The sequence below is a fragment of the Vanessa tameamea genome, chromosome 19 (genome assembly GCF_037043105.1).
Source record: "Vanessa tameamea isolate UH-Manoa-2023 chromosome 19, ilVanTame1 primary haplotype, whole genome shotgun sequence".
NCBI lineage: Eukaryota > Metazoa > Arthropoda > Insecta > Lepidoptera > Nymphalidae > Vanessa > Vanessa tameamea.
In genome coordinates this window covers 4598428-4622970 of record NC_087327.1, presented here as the reverse complement: position 1 = coordinate 4622970, position 24543 = coordinate 4598428, and the positions used below count along the sequence as shown (strand labels likewise).

Here is a 24543-nt window from a genome sequence, read left to right as displayed (position 1 = left end):
GGATTTGACGAAAACATTCGATTTCATTAGAAGTCGTTTTCTATAAATACATTTTATAATGTCAATAAATATTTATAACTAGTTATACGGGAATCGAATGAGTGTTCAACAATAAATAACAAAAATAAATGAAGATGAGATCTGTATGCATTAACGTTCGCTGCCGCCGTATAAGTACTAATCTAACATTAAAATGTACAGGGTAAGTATTAAACTAACAACACATGCAAGCATTGTACGGCGCCGTCGACTGTCGCGACATTGACCGCCACTGAACGAATAATAAAATAAATCGACGCCTGGCACCGCGCCAACAGCCCTTCTCTTCACCTTTATAACATGAAGAAAACGCGTGCAACACGACCATTGCTGTTCCAAGTTAGCCTTATTAAGTAAAAGCTGAAATCGATAACGCAATGTATAATTCCCGTAGGCAAAATATTGAACAAAAACAGGACATTGGCAAAATCTACACCCTCCGCTTATTCGCTTTCCGTTTAAAGGGTTAAAAACCTCAGTTTTCAACATCGAAATATTATTAATACGTATAAATATAAATGAATTAGCTTAGCGGGATTAGCAAAAAGCAGTCGACTAAACGGAGCAGTGAACGGTTCTGAGCAGTCGAATCGACCTTCGTTTTCATGAAAACTGCTCCATTCTGTATTTCTCGGAAAACCCGCATGAGTCATCGTCACTCGCTCTCTATCGCGGGTCACTACGACTTGCGTATTTCATTTGTCGGCTCGATTCAAAAAGTCGATTACGTTCAATGATTCATGCGAACTATGAATCAGCACGCGACATAAAATTTCACGAAGAAATCTGAATATAAACACTTTAATGACGAAAACGAAACGGTGTTGATTTGCATTATTAAAAAATATCTATGCGACAAGTACATTATCACATTGGGTAAATTGAAGGCTAAGAATGAGGAAGTCGTATGAAAACGAGTAAAACCGGAAAATAGAGGAAACGGAGAACTCGTTGAAATAAGTCGTTCTATATATAAGCAAATTATATTTTCATAGATTTTAGTTATATGTCACATGCGAATTTAGATATCATTTATCATATAATCGGTAATGAGCGGCGCCAGCCGGAGGACCGGATATCGTCCGGAAATGACGGGCATTCCGCGCGTCGCCGTTTGCCAAGCCGCAGACTTTACTAAAAAAAAAAAAAACAATCCTACGCTTTTTATGATCGAAGCGAATAACAAAACATGTTTTTGCCTTTGAACTCGTTACATATTCAGCGCGAACTTAAATGGCTATTAAGTGTACCAAGTCTGTTATTTTGCGGTTTTCATGATATCTGAACAAGGCAATGAGTCAATTGCTTATTTTAGTAAATCAATGGAACACCGCCGAGAACAAACCGATAAATAATTTTTGAAATAATATACTATATGCATGATATAATTTTCAATAAGTAAATAATTTTCCGTCGATTACGTTTAATATGGGTCAAAACAGGTTATCTGTTTCTGAGAAGTATTTTTAATCGGTATTTATTGTTTGACGACGATAACCAAAGTAACAGCTGCGCGCTCGCGGCAGAACAAAGGATATAGTCCTAACGCGTTAAATGGCTATGCAAATTATATTGTACCGCTGATAATAATAATGCTTCCTCACATGGCTCGATTACACGCGACCAACATATTATGTGCATTATCTCGAATTGATCGAGTCAAAGTTGTGTCGCAATTTTAAAACGATTATTAACCTTAAGAGACACGTCTCATGTTTCTTTGTTGAGAAAATATTTAGTATTATTATTTTTTTTAATTTATTTTACAGTCTTAAATGACACCAAATGATTGAAACGTATTTAACGCTTTTAAAAAGTGCTTTTATTTATTATTCACTTTGAAAAACATAAAGATACTGGTTCTTTCAAGATTTTTCCTTATCATTTAGCTAGAATATAATTTAAAGGATTTAATGAAACCTATTTTTGCGCTTCTCTAGCTCTTGCCAATTATATAAAATCGTTGGCACTGTCTAGTACAGGAAAAACATGAATATAGCTACACTAGATATGGTGTCGATTACAAATTAAAAACGATACGTAACTAAGATGATGCCGTTGTAACTGTAGTTTTTTCGAAACATGTCGAGCATCTATATGTAGGTGTATCGCGTTAGCAAAACGTTCACATTATAATAAGAACAGAGCAAATATAATAATAAATTTGACATGTGCGGCGAAAACGAGTGTGCTCATGGCCCCTCTACTGCTTTAACTGTTCCGGGTGGTAAATAAAGATTTCAGTTAAATCGAGCGTGGCCGTCTAAAGCAGATTACACTCGGCTTAGGTACAACGACTTTTGCCCACGCACATGTTACTTGTTTTATTTAATTTTTTAATTGCGTCGCCCACATACGCAACGAGTGGGAGCGATTCCTACCAATTGATATATTGAACACTTTCTGATATAAATAATCTGACATCATTACACGAATATAATTGTCGAGATATATTTCCTTGTCGATTTATTTATTATAAAAAGCAACGTTTAGGTGAATGTCTAGTGACAAAAGTTATGCTAAATACGTAGCTAACAAACTACTATAAGGAAATTAAGTTTTCACAAAAAAGCGCAGACAACAATTTTCGCTGGTAGGTAAGACAATAACCGACACGCTCACAATGCTCAGAACGACATTTACGCCATTCAGAGAGTTTAACGACATACCGTGCGTTTTTAGAATTACAATAATCACATATGACCATGCACCTTTTGGCGTTGACTATTTGAAATTACGCAGCAACATAAATGTAACAATATATACTTATAAACAGAATACAGTTGCCTACAGGCGACGAGCAGACGCTTAGACAGACAAAGCCATTGTCTCAGTGGCCGCTGTGTTTGGCGGTACTTATGCTAATTTCTTTTGAAGAACGCCACAACCTTCCTTTACGGGTTTAAAGATGTTTTATTGCCAGCAATATTTTTAACGCAATATTTTAGGTCGAACCATATTGTGATAAATTATTTTTCTTTTGCCTAATAAGAGATTTTGAAAAAGAGAAACTTAACAAAGGTTTTTTGTCAACGTGTTATATATGTACACACAAACAAGTACATATATCATTGGTAATCAGTATGTAAGCAAAGGTGGGGAGCGGCGCGGGCGCAGAGGAAAGTGTTTCTTGTTATCAGAGGAGCGGAAAGAACGTCAATGCGACCCTGGCACCGCCGAGTACCATCCGAGATATCTTCACGCCCAAAGCGTTGACGTCATCATACAAAATTAGGTTGCAATCAAGGATACAACAAGTTTTCCTTTAACGCAAAAAACAGCTGCGAATTTGACCCGTGCAATATATTTGATTGAATTCTTTACAAAGATCGTATGCAAGATTTTATGTTAAGGTATTTTTACTTAATAATACGACTGGTTATCATGTTCTGATCATAAAGTTAACAAGAAATTATTATTGCTCTACAACGCAACAGTTTGCACAATTTGAGGATTTTAAAAAATAATTATTGTTAATACATTATTCATGATTTTTTTTTCTGTTATACATCTTATTTTAATAAATGTATACAAAAATACAAATGTTTTACTGTTACTTGTAACATTTAAAAGATTTTGACTCAACTTTTTTTAGATCGCGATATTCGCAATATAAGTATGGAATAAAGAAAAAAAAATAAAATTAAAATGCAAGAGTTCGAAAGTAATATATACACATTTTCTGGAAATTCTTTATATACGTAGTAATTTAAGTGGGTACATAGATTAAATTCAGTGGCTACTTAGTACTTTCTACTTAGAAGTTTCCAGAAAATAAATTACATATTCAACCATATACAATTAAATCAACAAAAAAATATTCTCTACGCTTTCTTGTATTGTATAATAAATCTGATCTAATGGTATTAAATATAAGATGAAAATTTAAGATATAATGTTAAAACTGTCAGCTGATTTCTATTATAGAAAGTAATACTCCGGTAAGGATGTTTTGACGTCGCGAAATCGAAAACTTGGTGTCATAAGTTTAACATTTACTTCTCGTGTTTACACAATGTTTGTCGATCATGCTATCAATATATATTATTGTTAACATACATCGTACATACGTGATGGAACTGTAATTATTCCTGCCTAGTTTAAAACATGCCGAAATTATTCCTAAATGAACTAAAGAACCATGACAATTTCGATATTAAAGTATTAATAAATATATAATAAAACCCTTGCAATGCAAAGCGAGGATAATGCCGGAATAAAGCAGGACAGGACACAAGTATTCTTATCATCGCTGATAGCGAAGTCCGAAACGTCTGCACACACTGACTTATCGCCCTTCCACGAAATCATCTACAAACACTTTCATTTATCGCTAAATATTTCACAATCGCCTACTAAAGGAAATTATATATTAAACTTAAATAGTTTACATTTTACCAGCTAGATTACTAGCTCTATATACATACATTTTATGACAACCAACCATTGAAACAGTCAAAAAAATATATTTATATAAGGTTTTTAATTAATGTTTTAATTAAATATCACAATTATAGCTTATTACTCATAATAATCTTTGATGTTATTTTATTTGAATTATCAATTATTATATTATATACAAAATATATCCTTTGGAGTTGATTAAGACAATTTAACCAATTATAGGTTAATGTGTTTATAGAGCATGTTTTTAAAATACTTTACATGAAACTTAATACTTTACTAAATAAAAACAAATCTTTTCAATCTTTAGTTATGATGGAAAACTCATAATTCTGCTAATAGTTATATCATTGTTAATTATATATATTTAAAAATCATATGTTAACTAATTCATTCGCCTTTTGTTAATTAATAAAATAAATAACACTTCAAAATATTAAGGAAATTGTAAAACTTATATCAAAATAAAAATAACTAAATGCAGGTATACTTTTAAAAGCACTTTTGAATCGTCACTTTACAAGATTACGAATAATAATAAAACGAAAGCTACCACCTGGTCGAAGTGTAGATTCTACAGTAAGTATAAATTAATTGTAATGCATACTCGTACAACGGAAAACAGTTATGTTTTCACGCAGAATGAGATTACTTGAAACGAAAATAAGACCGTATGAAAATATCTGTTAGTTTGTGTGACTTTTAGGATTGCATATTATAACAACGCGTCGAAAGACACAAGTCTAACAAGCGTCAATTTGGCATATGGCCCAGAAATACAAGGATTATAGCAACAACGTATAGAATATATGTACCTCGGCTTATAAAAACAATTATATTAATATCATTAAACTGGAGTTTTTACGATTGCAATACGACTTCAGTTTGTTTTTTTTTTTTTGCGATATGCTAATCATTTGTTGAAGGAAGGAAACTGTATTAAACCGCTATATATAATCCAAATGCAACGCGGATTAAACCGAATTGCACAGATAGTAAAATACAAACTGCTGTTGAATACATCGTACATGATACATGTTTATTGTGTCGAAATATAAAACCTTATTAATCTTCATCACGCTTTTTATGTGACGGCGTATAAAAATTAAAAGGGACCCTTTATAGCATCGTCAAGGCGAGACATTAACAATACAAACTTGAAACTTTTACACGAACAATACGCCCGTATACGAAATTTATATTCAGAATACCATTAAATAAAACCATACTGCAAAGTTATAAAGACTTCCAATATAAATATTGCTTAGTATAAGCCATGGTATCACATAAATAACTAATCGTAATAAGTCATCCATATATAAACACTAAAGTAACACTGTAAAACTGTCACTAAAATAAAGTAAGAACTTTTTATAGCTACACCGATTTTGATGAATTTTAAAAATAGAGATCGACTTCTTTTTCTAATACCCTGAAGAGGTTAAAATAGGGGATTGATGATTGTATGCGTATTATACAAAGTAATTTTCAATATATATTTTTTCTCATTAGAATAATAATGTTATATGAATAAACGATTGTTATATTTTAACTCTTAGACTCAAATGTAACTCAACTGAATTTTTTCTTGAAAAACATGTAGGTAAATAAATAAATACTAATTCCACGCGAACAAGGTCGTAAGTAACATTCAGTATTATAATAAATACTGTTAAACTGACAAACGATGATAGATATCGTCTGAGATTTACGCTCGAAAGTTACAAACTCTACGAAATCGGGAACATGTTTTACAGACGTATTGATTTAAATCTATAGCCAAGAAATAGATAACACTAGTTCGATAGATAATTTACAGCAATGTTACTATTGCAGGTACAACCCGGAATTTTAAAGTCCTTGTTATTATCATTCTGTACATAGAGCACACTCGAAGTCCATTGTTTATAAAACAGGCCCGACCTGTATAATCTAATCATTTTGATTACCAATCGATATCTCAGGCGAGCGGGAATTTACTACGTAATTTTATTGGCGACGACGAAAGTTTTTTTTTTTTAATGTTTCGTTGCTTTTACTTGTTGGTAGGGTTGTGTGCATGACCGTTTGTATAGGTACCCACTCATATATTCTACCACCAATCAGCAATACTTAGTCTGGTTGTGTTCCGGTTGGAAGGGTGAGTGAACTGATATCTAAAGGCACAAATTTTCCTTGTGTATCTTAAAATCATCCATAGTTTTTTTATTTATAGTTCCCAAAGTTGGTGGTACATTGGCGATATTGGTTAATAAAAAGTCCAATGTCTATCAGGTGGTAATGACCACTTACCTTATATATATAATTTTAATTAGAGAGGCTATTAAAAAATTACGAAATTCTTTTGTTATTTTAAGCTTGACGATACAATTATTTGCTGTAATCTCTAAACATTGACCTTTGCTTACCACTTTTACTTTGTAATCACCTGTAATGGATTAGGTACTTATAATTTATTTATATTTTAAGTTTGATAAATATATTTTTATAACATTTTATGAATGGAAAATTTATAACTGTACAGGCAAATTTTTTTTACTGTTATAGATAGCTGTCCTCGTTAAGGGACAAACATTAGAGATGCATTAATAAATAAAGTTTATATCAGATACGTCATACGATCAAAGGTATTGAAAATAATTATTAGTACCTACATCTTCAAGGACTGTATATCTTTAATTAAATTAAGTAACTATTTAAGTTAAAAAAAATTGAGCTCTTGTGTGGTTGTCATGTTTTCTAATATGCATAAACATGTACGAGTAAATGGATATTGCATATTTTATGAGCCTTTCAAAGAACATTGATTTATTAGATCAAAATGTTAAAGGAAAATATATACGTAGGTACATAAACAACAGTTTGACTTCCCAAACAGTATTGTAATTGTTTATCAAAATAAGTACCACCTGCCGCCTGATATGTATTGTGATGAATATTGATCCATACCAATGACCATTTGTCTTGTTAGACAGACAACTGGAGGCTTGCGAGGCCTCAGTGGATACAATGGTGATGCAAATAATCGCGATTATGGCAAGGTTGACGTCGGCTGAGGGTTCGTTCAACTGACCGCGAACGATGACACGGGGCGCGCGCGCAGCGTCGCGGCGTCACATGCGCGCCCGCCGCCCGCAGCGCCCCACTCACATTTTGTCAACATGACTTCAAGTTTTTGATGCATTATGATTATTTATCTCATATAAAATCGTTTTTTGTTCACCTAAATGCATGTCAACCGACAATAATAGTATTAAACAAAAACCAGACTATATATGATGCAACACGCTGTAATAAGGAAAATGTAGTCTAAACTAATTTTCATTTCAAAACAAGCTAAGTTTAATGACATTGATTAAGTAGTTACAAATTTAGCGACACGGGTATTCACTTACCAAAGTCCCTTAACTGCAATGCAATCCAAAAGAGACACTTCACACAAAAACTATCTTTTGTACAAATTTCTTCATAAACTTGTTGTAACTTGATAAGACAGAAAGATACGCGTGCGCGCAGCGGAAACAATCGACTGACAGATGTCGGTCGGCGTCGGAAAACCCCTTGGTACGCAACACAGAGAACGCAAAGTGTAAATATTATGCTACGACTGGACAAAGGTTTTTGTTATCTAAAACCAGTGGCAGTGAACGTGCACGACACGAGACGCGCGGTCAGCGGTAGAGCGTGGAGTGAGGCTCGCGCGCCGGCCCCGCCACCGTCTGATAAGCCTGGCGCGACGCCCCCCGGCGACGCCTACGCCCCACTCGGCGCCGTCGCCGGTGCATCGTAAACACCACCGGCCGCCCCTCGGCTCCCAACGCCGACAACCGCCACCGCCGACCAGACAGGCCCCCGCGCAATATGCACTGCACCTACGCATAATTTCACAACTGCATCGTATCGCCGCGCCTTGCAGCAAAATCGACAACTTTCGACTCCTTAAAAAGACGAGGAAACACGCGACGCTTGCGAAACCACGGCGGCAGCCCAGATACCGATGAGAACAATGAGCCGCAAACAAACGTAGAACCTTTTTAGTATCCTCCTAATTGGGCTGAAGTGCGACGGGCGAACAGAAATTCAATATGCAATGCAATCCGTTCGCTACATAAACGGAATAATTAAATTAGTGCAGACATGTTGAGCACGGGCAGCCGCAACTATTGGCCACCTATGTAGTACGAAGTGTTAAAATTCAATGTTTACATCAAACATTTTAGGTCTAACAACTCGATTAGAGTAACCAAGCGATATTAAATAAGCGGAAACCTTGGATAACACGTGGTATTTAATACACTGAGACGACATAATATGATAACTTGAAACCTTTACATAAACCTGTGTATAAAGAGGAAACCAATCGATACCGCTCCCTAGGTCCTAGTTCTTAAAAGAACATCGTTTTATTTGAAGCCTTGCATCAATTAAAATATTCAGGGTTGAGATGATGATGATAAAATTAAATTGCCCTCTCTCCTAAAAAATACGGTCAGCATAACCAGTTTTCAAAATCATCAATCAAGAACTTAATAAAAATGGAGTTATTTTAATAAACATATATTGACATAAAATTAATTGCAACTTTATTTTATCATTTCCACTTATTTAGTAAAGAGAATATAGAGCGGATCTATAATTTTAATTTTATACCCGACAATTTTACCAGAGCTAAATCATAATAGTAATAATTATGCACACTCAAAAGTCATATTGTATGAGATCTTAAAGTTTTTATTAATATTTGACTTTTTATAAACACGTTCAGATTACATCGACCTTGATACTGACCGATTCGCGTCGAATACTTCTAAATAGTGAACAAAAAATATATTCATATAAACTGCGCTGAACTTACAATATTCGCATGAATTCAACGGTACGTCGTAAAGTTGAATTATCGTGTGTCAATAAAATCCGCGATGTAAACTCATTCGAGACGGTAAAGCAAGAATCTTAAAAAAAAATATTTAAATTACATTGACGATGAAAACGCAGCCACAGTCGTAAACCTTTACGAGTGCATTACTCTCAAACTGGCACATCTGCGCAAATTATGCGAACCGGACAATTTGTTTAACACGCCTTTGAAAATATTTAATGGAAGAATTGATTTAAGTAAACATTACAGCGCTACCAACAATGCCCCAATCAGGACGCATCACAACATTTAAAACATAATGCAAGACAGATATTTAGGAGCTGGACAAAAAAATTATAATAAAGTTTCTTTTGTGATACACGAGACCAATGTCATATAACTTGGTCCGTCAGCCGAGAAATCTGGCGAGACGCATTAGGCCCACATAAATTACGAGATTAATCTTTTCAAATAATTTGACCTTTTCATCTGACGAGGGTTCATTAAATAATGGCGTCGGTATTGGAAGTGCGCTTATTGTGCCGTCTATCACAATTTTTGTTGTGGGCGGGAGTGAACATTATTCAATACAAATCCCAATGGATTCCGATTTAGGATAGATAGTAAAATTGATCCCACAACTGATTAAAATATTAAATCAATTTAAATTAAAAATACATTAGCGGAAGTATAATAATGTTATCTATTTTGTACGTGAGTATAACATTAACTAAAATATTAAATATACGACGCAGAATACTTTTGTTTATTATATCTACGCAGTTGTCGATACTCCGGCTGACGACGCAAAAAATATATCGATAACCTGCATTTATTATTGAATAGACTTTGTGTCAGACCAGGTTTTGTAGATTTCATTTAACCTAACATTACCGTATTTTAAGTTGTGACTACGAACTCTAAGTGTAGAAAATATGCAAAGTATTTTAATTACTCGGCACAATCTAAGGAAATTTATAGGGTCTTTGCAGAATTGAAAAAACCAAACAGCATTAAGACTCGAGTCTTAGTAATAACTAAACGCACGTGCACTCATAGTATGACATCCTATAATAAGGCAGTCAAGGCGGAAACGTGGAAAATGTCAGTAATCTGCAGAGCTGTAAGCACGATACATGACCATAATCGGAACAAGGACTTAGCAGCTGTTGTAAATATCAGTTCCATGCTTATTATTGTGACGTAACTGATATAGCTCTATGCAACAAAGAAAATCAAGTTCGCAGCGGGAACTGTTACAGAAAATCCTTTGTTTATAAAAATGCGCATTTAAAAAAAAATAATCCGCTTGACCGAATGTTTAGTAATGAAATTGTTCGCGGCATGTTTTATATGTCCGACAAATACCATGCATGCCTGTTTTATGAGTCACTCGGCACCCAGTTCGTCCGCTGGAATGGCTACCGCTACAATACCGTAGGACTACACGAAAACCTTAAGACATCTTTGACAGTTTTCTACAACGGACCATGAGAACTTGACAAGTTTGCGGTATTGTGTGAATCTTTTGTTTTCTAATTACATAAAGGAAATGAACAATAAGTTTATCGAAACAGACACTTAAGGTTTACGGTTATAGATAAATGTTTACAACACTTAAGAAATTCTCATAATTGTATACCGTAAGAATTTTTGAGGGCTGTATTGTACGGCTCTTTTAAAATTCTAATTGCGTTTGTTAGACCGCTGAGAAGCGGCCGTGACTAAAATACACGACCCAGGAGCATCAATCAAAGACAGATTGACCTTCTAAAATTTGAAATAGTTTGAATATTTTATTTCTTAATCGGAATAATAAATTCCGAAAGTACTTCATTCTGCCATAAGCTTTTCTTTCATGTATGAATAATATTTTACAACAAAGGTCATAATTACATGAGAAACTAGATAACCACCGTACATATTATGAGAAAATTCTTTAACTTAATAAGGTAAAACTATTCCTTATAAACGGCATTGACCATATGTCATAATCATAAAAAAAAACCTTTAGCCGCAATATATATTTTTTATAAAATTATATAAAAAAATCTTAAAACGGAAAAATAACAAAAGGCAGATTAAAGAAATCTTATAATGTTAGACTTAGTCATTATTTCTAAAATTACTTTTGCAAAGCTTCAATTGATCACAGTAGAAATGTTGTGATAGTCCTTATCACTTTAAAACAAAAATAACAATTTAAATGTAAAGCCGTGTCAGATGACGACGTGGGTGGTGTTACAGTGACAGGGTGAGTGCGCAGGCGCGGTGACATAGTACCCGTGCCTCTGTTGGCAGGTAACAAAGCTTGACATAGTGTGAGAACTGAGTTATGACTGTACATAACTTAAGTTTATAAGGACAAAAGTTTTTTAACAAAAGTTGCCATACATTATATGTGTATTTGTTTGTTCAACCAGATATAATTTAATAAGAATTTTATTATAACCTATCTGTAATTAAAAAAGTTTGAAAAAAACTATTGCTTGGATGTAAATAAAATAATAATATTTATATATTCACAATAGCTAATCAGTTGCGTATGGAGAAATTGTTCATATGTAAACAGATTCCCCTTGCTTAGGCTATCTAAATGTGCAAAGCTGTAGGACGCCCTTCTGGACAAATGAGACAGCGACATTTAGAGAAACAAGTGATGGCTCTCCTAGCTAGTTTCTACCCTTAGGGGTAGCATATTTTCTTTAAATTTTAAATCATTGAAATCATACAGAATGACAGATACAAAAGTGTTTTAGACGCTGTTATTGTTTTTTTAATGAATGTGGCGCGTGTATATACTTATGTACAATGTACATATATCCTTAAAAAACCATCGTAAAACATCCACGAAATAAACGTCGCACTGATAACCTCCTTTGCAGTAAAGTCGGTTAAAAATACATAAGTAAGTAAGTACTTACTACTCGTAAAACTGTTTAGTGAAATTGTGAGTAAAGGTAAAAAACAAAGAGCTTTTACCGGTCTACATAATCACTTAAGATTTGTAAGGGCCATTGGGACTGTAACTTCTAAAGAAAGTAGAGAAATCTGTGGAAGACAATGGACAACACTTTAAGTAATGGACCAGAATGGATAACACTGGTCAAGTTATCTTCGACGGAGGTAATAAAGAAGTCAATCCCGACCTTTACTGTTGTCTTGCACAACTACTTAAATGGCTACTATAACTTTATGATCGACAGCTACCACTTTCGACATTTTTTTGTAAAGACTTACGAGGACTTACATAGACAATACTCTTTAGTAAGTCGTAATTTTTAAATTTTTTTACAATTTTTAAAAATTGTAAAAAATCATTTTTCATTTTAGTTTCATAATATTTAATACTTGTTATGTTTATCTATAAAAAGAAATAGAATTATCATCGTATTAATATAATGTATGTTTGATATTGTTCAATTGACATTTCTGTCGGTGATCATAAGAATAGATAAAGAAATAAATAAAACCATAACAAATAAATTTACCATAAATGTCAATTAAAAGGTATTATACTTTACTATATTAGTGATTTTTAAGTAACCGCCTTGACTTCTTTCTACTTATTTTTTCCTCGTCTGTATTTTTATAACCATTGTCCGTAAATTTATTTTTCACAAACATGAATAAAAATATGTAAATAAACAAACAGTTGTCCAGATTATTTAAAAAATTGGTTATGAGTCGACCCGACTGAGGTTCAATCGGGTCGACTCAATTTAAAATAAAAGTCGAATCAAAAAAGTTGAGAGGCAGCAAACTGTTATTTAATCAATGTTTAATTTACAGTCTGCTCGACTTCCCATTTATCAGTTAAAATCGGTGTGAATGGTATTAGTGACGTTCAGTGACAGTTTATATGTATGTCTATATCTATGTTATCTGTCTACATATTTCGTGTTATTTGATACCGGATTCCCAGATTATCGATGTTATTCAAGTTTGACGTGCATTTCCATAAACCCACTTTTTGTTAATGGATTATTTGACCCTTTCAACAGATAGAAAAAAGCTTGACGACTTATCAAAAATATGCAACTAGTGAGATAAGAAATGCAATGATGGAAACAGTGCCGGCGGGCATTTCGGTGAAGTTTTAAGATCTTTGTCAGTCCGAAAGGTGAACCTCGTCTAAGAATAGTCTTTATATTATACACACTTAATATGCTTTAAATTTACTTTTTTGTCTTAAAAAAACCTATATTTTTTTATCAAATTATTATATACATTTATCTTGTAAATATTCATATAGCTTGTGTAAACTGAAAAAAAATTATAAATTCTCATGGACTACTTCCGACTTGGCGACATTAACGATGACTCACAGAGTTCTAGGAGCTCATGTACAATAAAGATTATTTACTTACATTATAATTATGGTAATCTCTAGTTGGCACGCTGTTGTCTCATACATATGACAACACAAGTTTAAAATATTTTACGATTTCTTTCGAATATTAACAATTAGGAAATACTCAGAATATTTCTTACGAAATTACGTTTAATATTGGGAATATCGTCATGAATACATTCGGAATAGGTACCTACAACTAATACTCAAGTCTTTCGCAGTTCATTCCTTGATATAGTATTTCCATATGGTTGATTTTAAGTCGACTACAATTAGAACAAATTGTCCACATCCGGCCTTTATTGGCTGCAGCCGTTTAATAGGTGTCGGTCAAGCGAACCCATCTGCTCGATTCAACTAGTTAGCCCAATGATATCCTAATCAGGCCACTAATTAATTTAAAACAATAAATTGTTAATGATAAGAATAATTTAAACAGACTACTCGTTTCTATATATTAAATTAATTAAAGTACTAAATTATTTGTGATCGGTTTTCAGAAACATGAAATGCAGGTAAACCGAAACTAGTTGCGGCTGAGCATAGCGTATTGGGATTCCCAGGCGGACGTGCGTTCTTGGAAGCAATACAGTGCAGGAGAAATTTCACAAGAGCGATGTAGGTCAAGTCAGCCGGACTTGAAGTTTTCGCCTCGCAAAGGTTACCATCGCTACCGGCGCGCCGCCAGCCTGCCGACAAGTCCGGTTGTAATCTTGCGCAATTGATAGACTCGTTTATCAGATCTTAAAAGATCAGTTGTTTCTAGAACAGTCGATAGCTAAATTGAATTTATAAAACAAAGGTTATATAAATTTAAATGAAACAAAGTAAAACTCAGAACTATTTGAATCAAAGCTTAGGTGCGTTAAATTCTACGCTGCACCACATTGGGAAAACCCAAGGATTTCATTCATGCAGCATTGGTACCTACAAAACGTGTTTGGAAAGTAAACAAGTCTGCGGTTTGTAACGCTTCCTGATACATTAGATTATTTACATACTAATTTTTCTAAAACAGAAATGAGACTTAAATCTCTTACTTGTATCGTAAAGTACATTCTGCTGTCGAAGGAAACGTCTGTCTACAAATATTGCGATAAAAGAAACGAAAGAAACGTACCAATACAGAAACAATAATAAAAAAACTATTAAGTTATATTACAAAGAAAAGTAGGTAATCGATTATAAGTATATTAAAAACGGTCGAATCAACAAAGAGGAAAATGACGCTTAAAATTTAATTGTTAATGCTACGTGATTAAACTCACATTACCAACCATCGAGAAACATATAACACGCAATCTTTAAGGAAAATCATTAATAAAACAAAATATTGAAAACGAATTCGTGAAAACCCCCAAAAGCATCAGGCGAAATTAATATAAAACCTGTTAAAGGAATTATTATAGACGGATTGCTATAAATTAATTTAAAGTAGCGCGGTCGCGGTCGCACTACTTAGAACCTCTCAATCGGTGGCCGATAGTAATGTGGAGATCGTGACGTCATCGGATGACGTCATATACTGACTCGAACGTTACGTTACTAGTTTTGGTCGATTGTTAAAAACAGTACATATTAAACATGACCAAGTTTTATTTGAGCATTTATATAAATAGATGGTTTAAGAGATATGATGAATAAAATTGAAGATATAGGTACCTAGATTGTTTTTTTTACTTAAATAAAATTATAAATTGTAAATAATCCAACATAATACGTAAAATTAATCATTATTTTATCTTAGAGCTGACGATATTATTTATTGAATATAAAAAATCATACAAGATATTTTGTTGACCATAACGCCATCTATGATAAATAACACGAACTGTTTCATTATTATCAATAAAGTAAGTAGCTCTATATGAATTATAAATATGAATATATTAAAAAAAAATTACAATATAAATTATCATAATAAATGAATTGTAACGAAACTCGATGATTAAAACGGAATCACCATAACGATAATACATAAAAACACAACATATGATATGATGTAATACTTTAAAATTACTTAATTTTTAATTAAAACATTTGTAATAGCATAGCACTGTCAATAAGAATTAATTCTTAATATTCATGCATTTTACAAATCAAACACTTATTTCATATTAAACAAAATTACTTATTACATCAGATTTTGAAAGTCATATTTTTTTGGATTAAGTAAGAATTAACTAATTTAAATAAACTTTCTTCGAAAATACGCATAATATTAGTACAAATGCCTTTAACAATAGTAACATAGAAAACCAACGTTGAGTTCAAACTTCATAGTAAATGCAACTTTTGGAAAGTTGTTTGTAAGTCGATTGACGTAAATGTTTCAACGCCAAAGTTCAAAAACAATACTGTAGTGACGACAATAAATTCAAATCACTCACCTTTGGCTTATTATAATCCTCTATCTGGTAGTCGAACATGGTGGCGAACATAAGACTATCGTCTTGCTCGCTGCTGGGGAGGTGGTACGGTACCAGCCGAGACATGAAGACTGTTTTCACAACAATCGTCCAAAACACCTACCCTCAAAGGTTCAAAAACTAACGAAAGTGTTTAATTTCAGGCGCGGCGTGCCAATTCACTTCTTGATAACAGTATGACTCATGCGTATGTTCCTATCAAATACGTTCGCGTAGCTAGAATGTTTAATATCACACTGAGTCAGTTCGCGCGGTCGCGGCTGGTTTTGTATGATCAGTGGAGACCGTACCGCGCACGCGCAAACAACATTTCGCTTCCGAAATGTCTTATGTCACAAGACTCACTAAGTATTCGAACAATTCGCTTACCGAGCCAAATACATTTTGTCTCTTTATATATAATTCTTTAATCGTAGAAACTCAATGATTCAGTAAATACTTTTTTCATGACACGCACTTTGTGAAAATATTATCAGTTAGAAAAGATTTTTTTTTAGAAAATAGTGATATTACTTCCATCAAAAGATATAATTTAAATATTAGTAAATACAAGTATATATGAACAAAGTTTTGAACGATCAAAACGGTAATTAGGCTGTTTTTATTAATATGTCGCTGTCCATTACTAACAGAAGATTATTATTTCACATAATATAGTTTACTATTACGTTATAGTATGTGCAAAATAAAATAGCCGACATCACTCAATAGATAAAAAAGATGAATCATAGTCAATACTCGTAAACAGAAAATACCTCAAGTGCGCCAATATTCATCCAAATTTATTCCATTAGCTAACATTTGAAATAAAATCGCCTATCTCCTAAACCTAATAATGAAATCTGCTAATACATGCAGTAGAACATATTATTATCTTCATTGTTTTTAATATTTTTTCGTTAAAACAATACAAAATATTTGAAAAAACAAATCTTAACATTTTAGAATAATAAAATTGATTAAATAATTAAATTGCATTACAATTGGCACGTACAGTGGTCTATATTGCGTAACATACACGCAAAAACACCAGAATCCTCCTTTTTGAAGCCATTAAGAAATACATCAGTAAGTACATTAACTTAAATTTAAAACGGTGTAATTAATTTTAATGGATATCAAGGAAGTGAGACTATGTCAATTGTCATGTATACAGTAAAAGTTGGAACCAAACTGTCTGACGGCCAAACAACAGGTTGTACAATCATAATATAAGTAGGTACTGGGTACCTATAATGTCATACGGATAACACCGTTCAGAATTCCAAGAATTAAGGAAACTATATCAACGTTCAAATTGATATCAATTTTGTACAACTTCAATTTCCTTCTTCATATCAGTTATAAAATTCTGAAAACCTTACGGATTTCGAGAATACTAAGAACAGGTAAATAAGCAATAAATAATAATTGAATTATTTGGTCATATTTGAAAGGAAAATAAAACATTGTTTTTACAAAATCAACATTCTTGAACGGAAACCATTCTCACGTGAGTTGTATCACGACAGACATATTTTTCACAAACTTTATCACAAAACGGAGACTGTTGATGACTTATGTCATCAACAGAGAGTATTTTGCCAGATTGACAACCAATTTTTTTTATTAAACTGGAGAGTGTATATGATTGAACGCGCTAATCTCATGAACAACAAATTATTAAATAGATACTATATTAAACCATAAAATGGTAATAGATTTTGATAAGGAAAATATAAGAAAAATATAAATATAGATGTTATGATCAAAATCTCTTTCGTGCACATAACATTGTTGATTCTGGAACTGAACTCTCTGCGGTCATATTGGATTGATCGATAATATATTTTAAATATATCAGTAATTATACCTGAGTGAAATCAGTTTGAGTAACTAGTATGGTAACCTAAGGCTACTATAACATGAGCACATAATTATAATTCCCTTAAAGGTTCTACATGACTACGAACATCAAACATACCAGAGTATTATGTAAATACAAACTAGGAGTTCAAGGGCAGTTCGACGGTCACGCGATCAAGTTCACCCCATTTCTTCGAATAAGCGATATAATCATAGACAGCAATAAACGTGGTCTCACTAACGGTAACTATGGTTACAATGTTTACATTTTCGTAAGCTGCGTTCCCACCGAAGGAAAATTGTTTTGTCAGTAGGCGATGTTAATCAAAGTAAACTGTATTTTTTGACGTTTAAATGACACTAAAACATTTATATAATGTTGTGTTTGGTGGTTCTCAGAAATTGCAACCTGTAACAATACCATATATTGACAAACTTTTCAGAGGAAACGCTCCAATAGAGATAAACAAAATAAACAGATTGAAAATACAATAACCTATACTAATATTATAAATACAAATAACTGTCTGTTCGTCTGTTACGCTTTCACAATTAAACCACTGAACCGAACTTTATGGAATTTTGTATGATGCAATCTTGAACCCCAAGGAAGGACATAATCTGTTTTTTATACCTAAGAGCTGAAGACTAACCCCTAAAACCCGAGCCAAGCCCCGAATCATTCCTTGTTTTATATTAAATAGAATTGTCTTAAGATTCATTCATATAAACTAAACTAAATATTATATATTTATAAAACTCAATTTGTGAAACGAAAATGCTGACAAGGATCGCAATTAAAGTGGGTTTTAATTACAACATGATTATTAAAAACTGTTTTATTAATGTACTAAAACTAGATTATTTATTATTCTAATAAACATAATTAAATCAAATAAGGAAGTTTGGAGATTGCATGTGTTATTTCATAATGTTGTCAACTAGGAAAGAATTAATTTCACAAAAAATCGCTTTGGATACATTATAACATATAAAATGATACCAATAGCAATCTTTATGAGTTTTATTATAAGGTCAATTAAACATCATACCATACAACTGTTAATGCATAAACTAAGTATCGTACTAACAAATCTCTAAGCCCGTTACCGCCCATCATTTTTTAAGCTTTCATTAAGTATTTCATTTCATTGAAATAAATAAGCCAAAAAATAATAATCGAGCTCCGTCGTAGAAATTATATATAATAAAAATATAATCGAATTCAAATATTATGTCATACTAATTCTGAAATTACTTCGATTTTCTTTACAGTATTGTTTTAAATATTATAGAAGTTCGATATCGTTGTCCGTCCAATATTTAGGTCAAACACTATGTAATGTGTATTATTGTACCTATTCTCAATACCTACTTGATAGTAGCTACGACGTGTTTATATATAAACAGTTCCAATTAAATTCGAGAATGACATAGTTTCTATATAAATATAAAGGTCAAGTTAAATATCAAATGGCAACTATAACTTAATTAATACAATAAATTTAATAATACTCTAGTAACGATGTCTGTAAAAATTTGTACAAAATGTGACGGCACTCGCTTATTGCCGCCATTTATTTTTTTACTTTTCTAGCCTTGAAAGTCGTGTTGGACAGCAACAGCAAGGTCGCTGAAAATTTGGATTAGGTTTTGTAGTTATTAGCTGTACGATATTGATTTACAAAGAGCAATGCAATTATACAAATGTCTTAAGTACCTACATAATACAACAATATTTTTCATTGAAAATAATTGCAGCATTCCGGTGAAAAAAAATCACACAAAGATATTCTGAAGCCAATAATTTAGTAGCATAATATACGCAAGTAGTAGACGCAAGAAAATATTATATTAAAGGTAGCCATTAGATTGATGCGTGGAATATAATAATAATAATACTGTAGGCACAAGTGTTGTGCGCGTGGGCAAGCTGTTTTCCACGAAGCTGTGACGTCAGTTGCGGTCGGTCATCGCCTTCCTCTATTACTTGTTAGTATTTTCCTGCTGTCACTTGTCACTTTAATATTCAATTTGATATAAAATATTTAAAAAAAGAATATTAAGAAACTTTATCGTCATTTCGGTAATTTCATATTTAAAAAAAAATTAAATGAAATGTGCCTGTCTGACTTACATAACAAAAAGTATTTCTTGGCAAGTTTTAGATCTCAGTAGAAACTTTTATACAGAGAAGAGCGTTATATTTTTTATGGTATCTGCTTAACATATTGGATATATAAATTGGCATGTACAACACGATCAATCAGATTTAGTAAAATCCCTAATACACTGGACTAATATTGCATAAACAGATGCTGAAGAATACATTCGAAATTTAGTAACCTGTGATATAACAATATCATGGTATAAACCCTGACAGCATCATTTGAAAACAGCAGGTTACACAAGTCCTCACCAACTAACAGCAGAGGTATTGTGTTAAGTTCATTGGTCTCAATGAATAGGATAAATATATTTATACATTTGTTAGGTTTTTTCAGGGGTTATTAATTTTTTCTGTTTTCCTTAACATTAAAAGAGATTATGAATTCAGATATAATATATTTAATTTATTTTTTACTGTATGACAAAATACATTGATGACTTGCAATTTTCAATATCGCAATGATTTTTTTTATTTGGAAAATAATATATATTAATCAAATGATTATATAATTTATATGAAACTGTTGTTATCTATTTTATCTATTAGTTATTTTGTTATGATACCTAGATTCTTGTGTCAAGTCACAAACACATCACTATTAAAATAAAATTATACATAATATTATGAGTATCCTGTAAGTGTATTAAGGATAAAAAATATTCAATATAGCTCAATATTATAAGGGAAACAATATTGTTTCTGTCTTAATATCAAAACAACATTGGTTATTATATTAAACTGATATCAATATCACAGTATTTGCGTGCATAATATATACACGTGTTTCCTTGAACAAAAACATCAGTGTTACAACACCCATAATATGATAACATAATAATGTTATGTTACCTGCATAATACGGACATTTTATCATAAGCTTGGATATATTTTAATGTTAAACAACTTGTCCAATGTTAGTTGATCTTTCATATGGACATTTCTAAGTTATTCGTAATTTTTAACATAAGAAATAAATTTATAAATTCATTCTGTGGTGCATTTTGATAAATAATTTTAATACAATTTAGTTTATAAATAGTTAAATATTATTGTTGTTAAAAATGCAATGAACCATTTTTTTAAATTATATTATGGGTTATATATATTATAATTTTGTATAGGTGTGTCAAAGTCATCACGGGTATCAATGGATTAACCAGTATTTACTTTTACTAAGAAATATAACTCTTTATTAGAAAAGTGATAAGGAAGATAACAATTAAATAATTTTTTTTTTTATATTTTTAGACATTTCATATTATTAAATAATTGTTTGCCTTTACTTTACCTTGTATAACTTAAATATAATAAGTATATATTGTACATGGATGTAATAAATATAGATATAATACATTGTTGATGGAAAATATTTATGACTTTAGGATCAAAACTGATAAAAAGTAATCATAACATGCATACTTCTAACAATGAGAGCAAGTCAAATGCTGTAAGAGGATACCAGCTTGTTATTATGTAAGTAATACACTTGGTCTTATTGATATAATATTCTTCATCACATAGTCAACGACTAATAGCAGGACATTAAAAGAAAAAGAACAATTTTACTTATATTTGATATTGATGGATTTGACTTTATATATTATTAAGTTATTTACTTTTACTAAAGAATATTACCGTGTTCACATTATAAAGTAAATCAAATAAATTAGGTCATAAACTTGTAATACATACAAGACTAATATTAATATTAAATCTGTTGATTGTAATTGAATGATAAGAAATGATGGAAGAATTATTTTTGTGAAATGACTAATACATGTTATTCCAGAATAATCAGGTGATATCTGATAAAGGTGATATCTCGAAATGATAATAAAGATTATCTCATTCCTACATAGAAGTGGATAAATAGTTGTAAGAATGTGAATTAAGTAGTAGTTTTGCTACAATAAAAATAAATTAGGTTTCTCATTTTTTGTTGATACAAAATAGTAAATAAATTAATGAATGAAAACACCTTTACCCATACAAAGTAGAGGTACCAGATTCAAATTTGTGTTTTTTTTTATAATTATTATTTAATTTGAGTAGCTCAAGCATTATTTAAAAGTTTTATAAAATAAAACATAAAAAAGTTAAGGAATATTCAGATGTTTGTATAAGAATAGGGACTTACTGTTAGTAGGGATCTTGACGTCGGTACCGAAGATATAAATTCATTTGTAGAAGATCCTTGCGATGACTGGCTATCACAAGAAAAATCAGAGTGGTTGGAATGACTATCACTAACTTCTAACTTCATCGTCATGAGTTCTTTTAGAAAACTTTTAAAAAATAACACAATCACAGTTTACGTAAGTGTTCGGAGAACGCGTAGATTATTATCACAACGTAGTTTCTAGCTATCAGCCTCTCACAATCAATGTTCTATTTGACAGTTTAATGATGACAGTAATATCAAAATATAAAGCGCGTCAAAGAAATTATACACAAACGAGAACACAACAATGATGACTCATCATTGCAGTTTGCTCGATGACGTCGTCTACTCTTTGGGGATGCCCTTCTCCTGAGAATTTCTAAGTTTGTTATTACGAAATGTCTTAACCGCCTACTTCTACCGTCGACAAATATACTTTTCTGTTATTCCATCCTTCTTTAGCTTTAACAATTTGAAGGGTGATATCATCGTCTATTTTAATATCATGGCGTGATATTCAACCAATGAAATCGTTTTCTTTTATGACGTCACATTTCTGTTAAGCGAGAAAGGTTTTTTATTCAATTCTTATTCGAAAGCAGCCTTGAAATACGACTAAAATAAAAAAAAATTGCTTACTACAGTAGTGAGTAGTATATTTTCTTTTTGCAAGATGATAGATACCGACATTAATCGTTTTTAAATATAATATATAAAAATAAATATAGTTTATAACTTTAATATGTATAAAAATCTTATGTAAAATAAAGGAAAACATGACTAAATTACTAAACATTATATCTGTTTATCGAGCAGCTTACAAGATAACGCGAATGAAACACAAAAATAACACATGTATATTTTTAATATTTTGTTGATACTATTTAAAGTAAAATACATTCTAAAATGGAATCAAAAGATTATTCTAGACTAGTTAAACATGAAATAAAAAAATATTTTTATTATTTCACCTGGTTTTTTTATGAAAAATGATTTCACCGTTTCAAAATATTTGCAGAAACAAAACGCTATGGTACTGCTCTTAATAATTATGGATACTCTTTAGTCTTTATCATAGATAATACATAATATACTGAAATAGATGCGACACAAGCGAATCAGCTATTTATTATTACCCCGCCCTCTGCGCTAGATGGCGCTGGTTTATTAAAGCGTGTATATATATATTAAATTATAATTACTTTTTATTTACTTCGAGGGAGGTTGTGTAAAAGTTTTACTAAAACAGAAAAACAAAAATTGGAAAGAAATTTATCACATTGTGTTTTCTGGTTTAGTAGAACTTTTACATATTGTATATTTTGAACATAAACAATTGTAAAAAGGTAGAACTTTTTTTTATTGTTCAGTATTTTTCTTTATGCATACATGATTAATCAAGTTTTAACATTTATAAAATGCTCAGAAATTAAAAGTCTAAACAATTCTTTAACAATATGGCCACTCTATATCTTAAAAAGTATATTCCATAAGTTACATTTCTGCAACAACCATAGTGTTACTTAAAATCATGGTGTTTCCCTCGCACCATACATTATCCATACAATTACGAAAATCACATTATTTATGTTTACTTACATTACTAAATTACACAAGTTGGTAATTATTGATTGCTTAGTTAAAATATAATTAAATAATAAATTATAATGAGGTACAATATGAACTATACATATATGAATATAGAAAACATAAGCTATATTACTTTTGTTTTCTATGACTTATTGTAATTTTATTTTATCAGTATTGTCAAAATCTACATTATTGTCTGTTAAAATTCTATTAACTCCTTTACACGAACTATTGACTATTAAATTAATTGATAAATTATTAAATAATTAACTAATATCAATTTATGGTTACTACAAGTAAGGATTGAGAATTCACACCTGCAATTTATTAAGTTTTTAGTAATTATTTTTTTTTAGTAGCCTGATCTATCAAAACTGCAGTACCCGTCTCAGTAGATATTTCAGTGGTTGTTGATGCACTAATAGACATATCATCTGTAACAACAAGAATTATGTTATAATTTTTCTCTACAAGTAATATTTTTATAAAGTCTTGAGATGTGATTCATGGTACAAATAAAGATTGTCTTGCATATAATCTTGTAGCTGCTTTATGTGGGTGGACATTTTTTGTTGGAACAATGAGTTGCCTACATTTTTATACTGGTTATAAGCTATCAATGTGCCAAATGTCATCCAAACAAAAATACAAATCTTTTGTCTTTATAATATTAATATATATAATTAAGGAGGG

At 31.5% G+C, this 24543-nt stretch overlaps 1 protein-coding gene across 2 annotated transcripts in view; it reads right to left on the bottom strand.

Moving 5' to 3' along the window:
• LOC113396104 (transcription factor kayak) overlaps nucleotides 1-22683 on the bottom strand; it is a 33412-nt gene extending 10729 nt beyond the window's left edge. The window contains exon 1 of one of the 2 annotated variants that reach the window (XM_026633898.2): nucleotides 22237-22683. In XM_026633898.2, the coding sequence (XP_026489683.2) occupies nucleotides 22237-22368 (132 nt within the window). In that variant the 5' untranslated portion in view covers nucleotides 22369-22683. Of the gene's footprint in view, nucleotides 1-16045; nucleotides 16330-22236 lie in introns of those variants that run through there. The other variant, XM_026633899.2, reaches the window with a different exon arrangement.
• Nucleotides 22684-24543: the final 1860 nt, after the last annotated feature.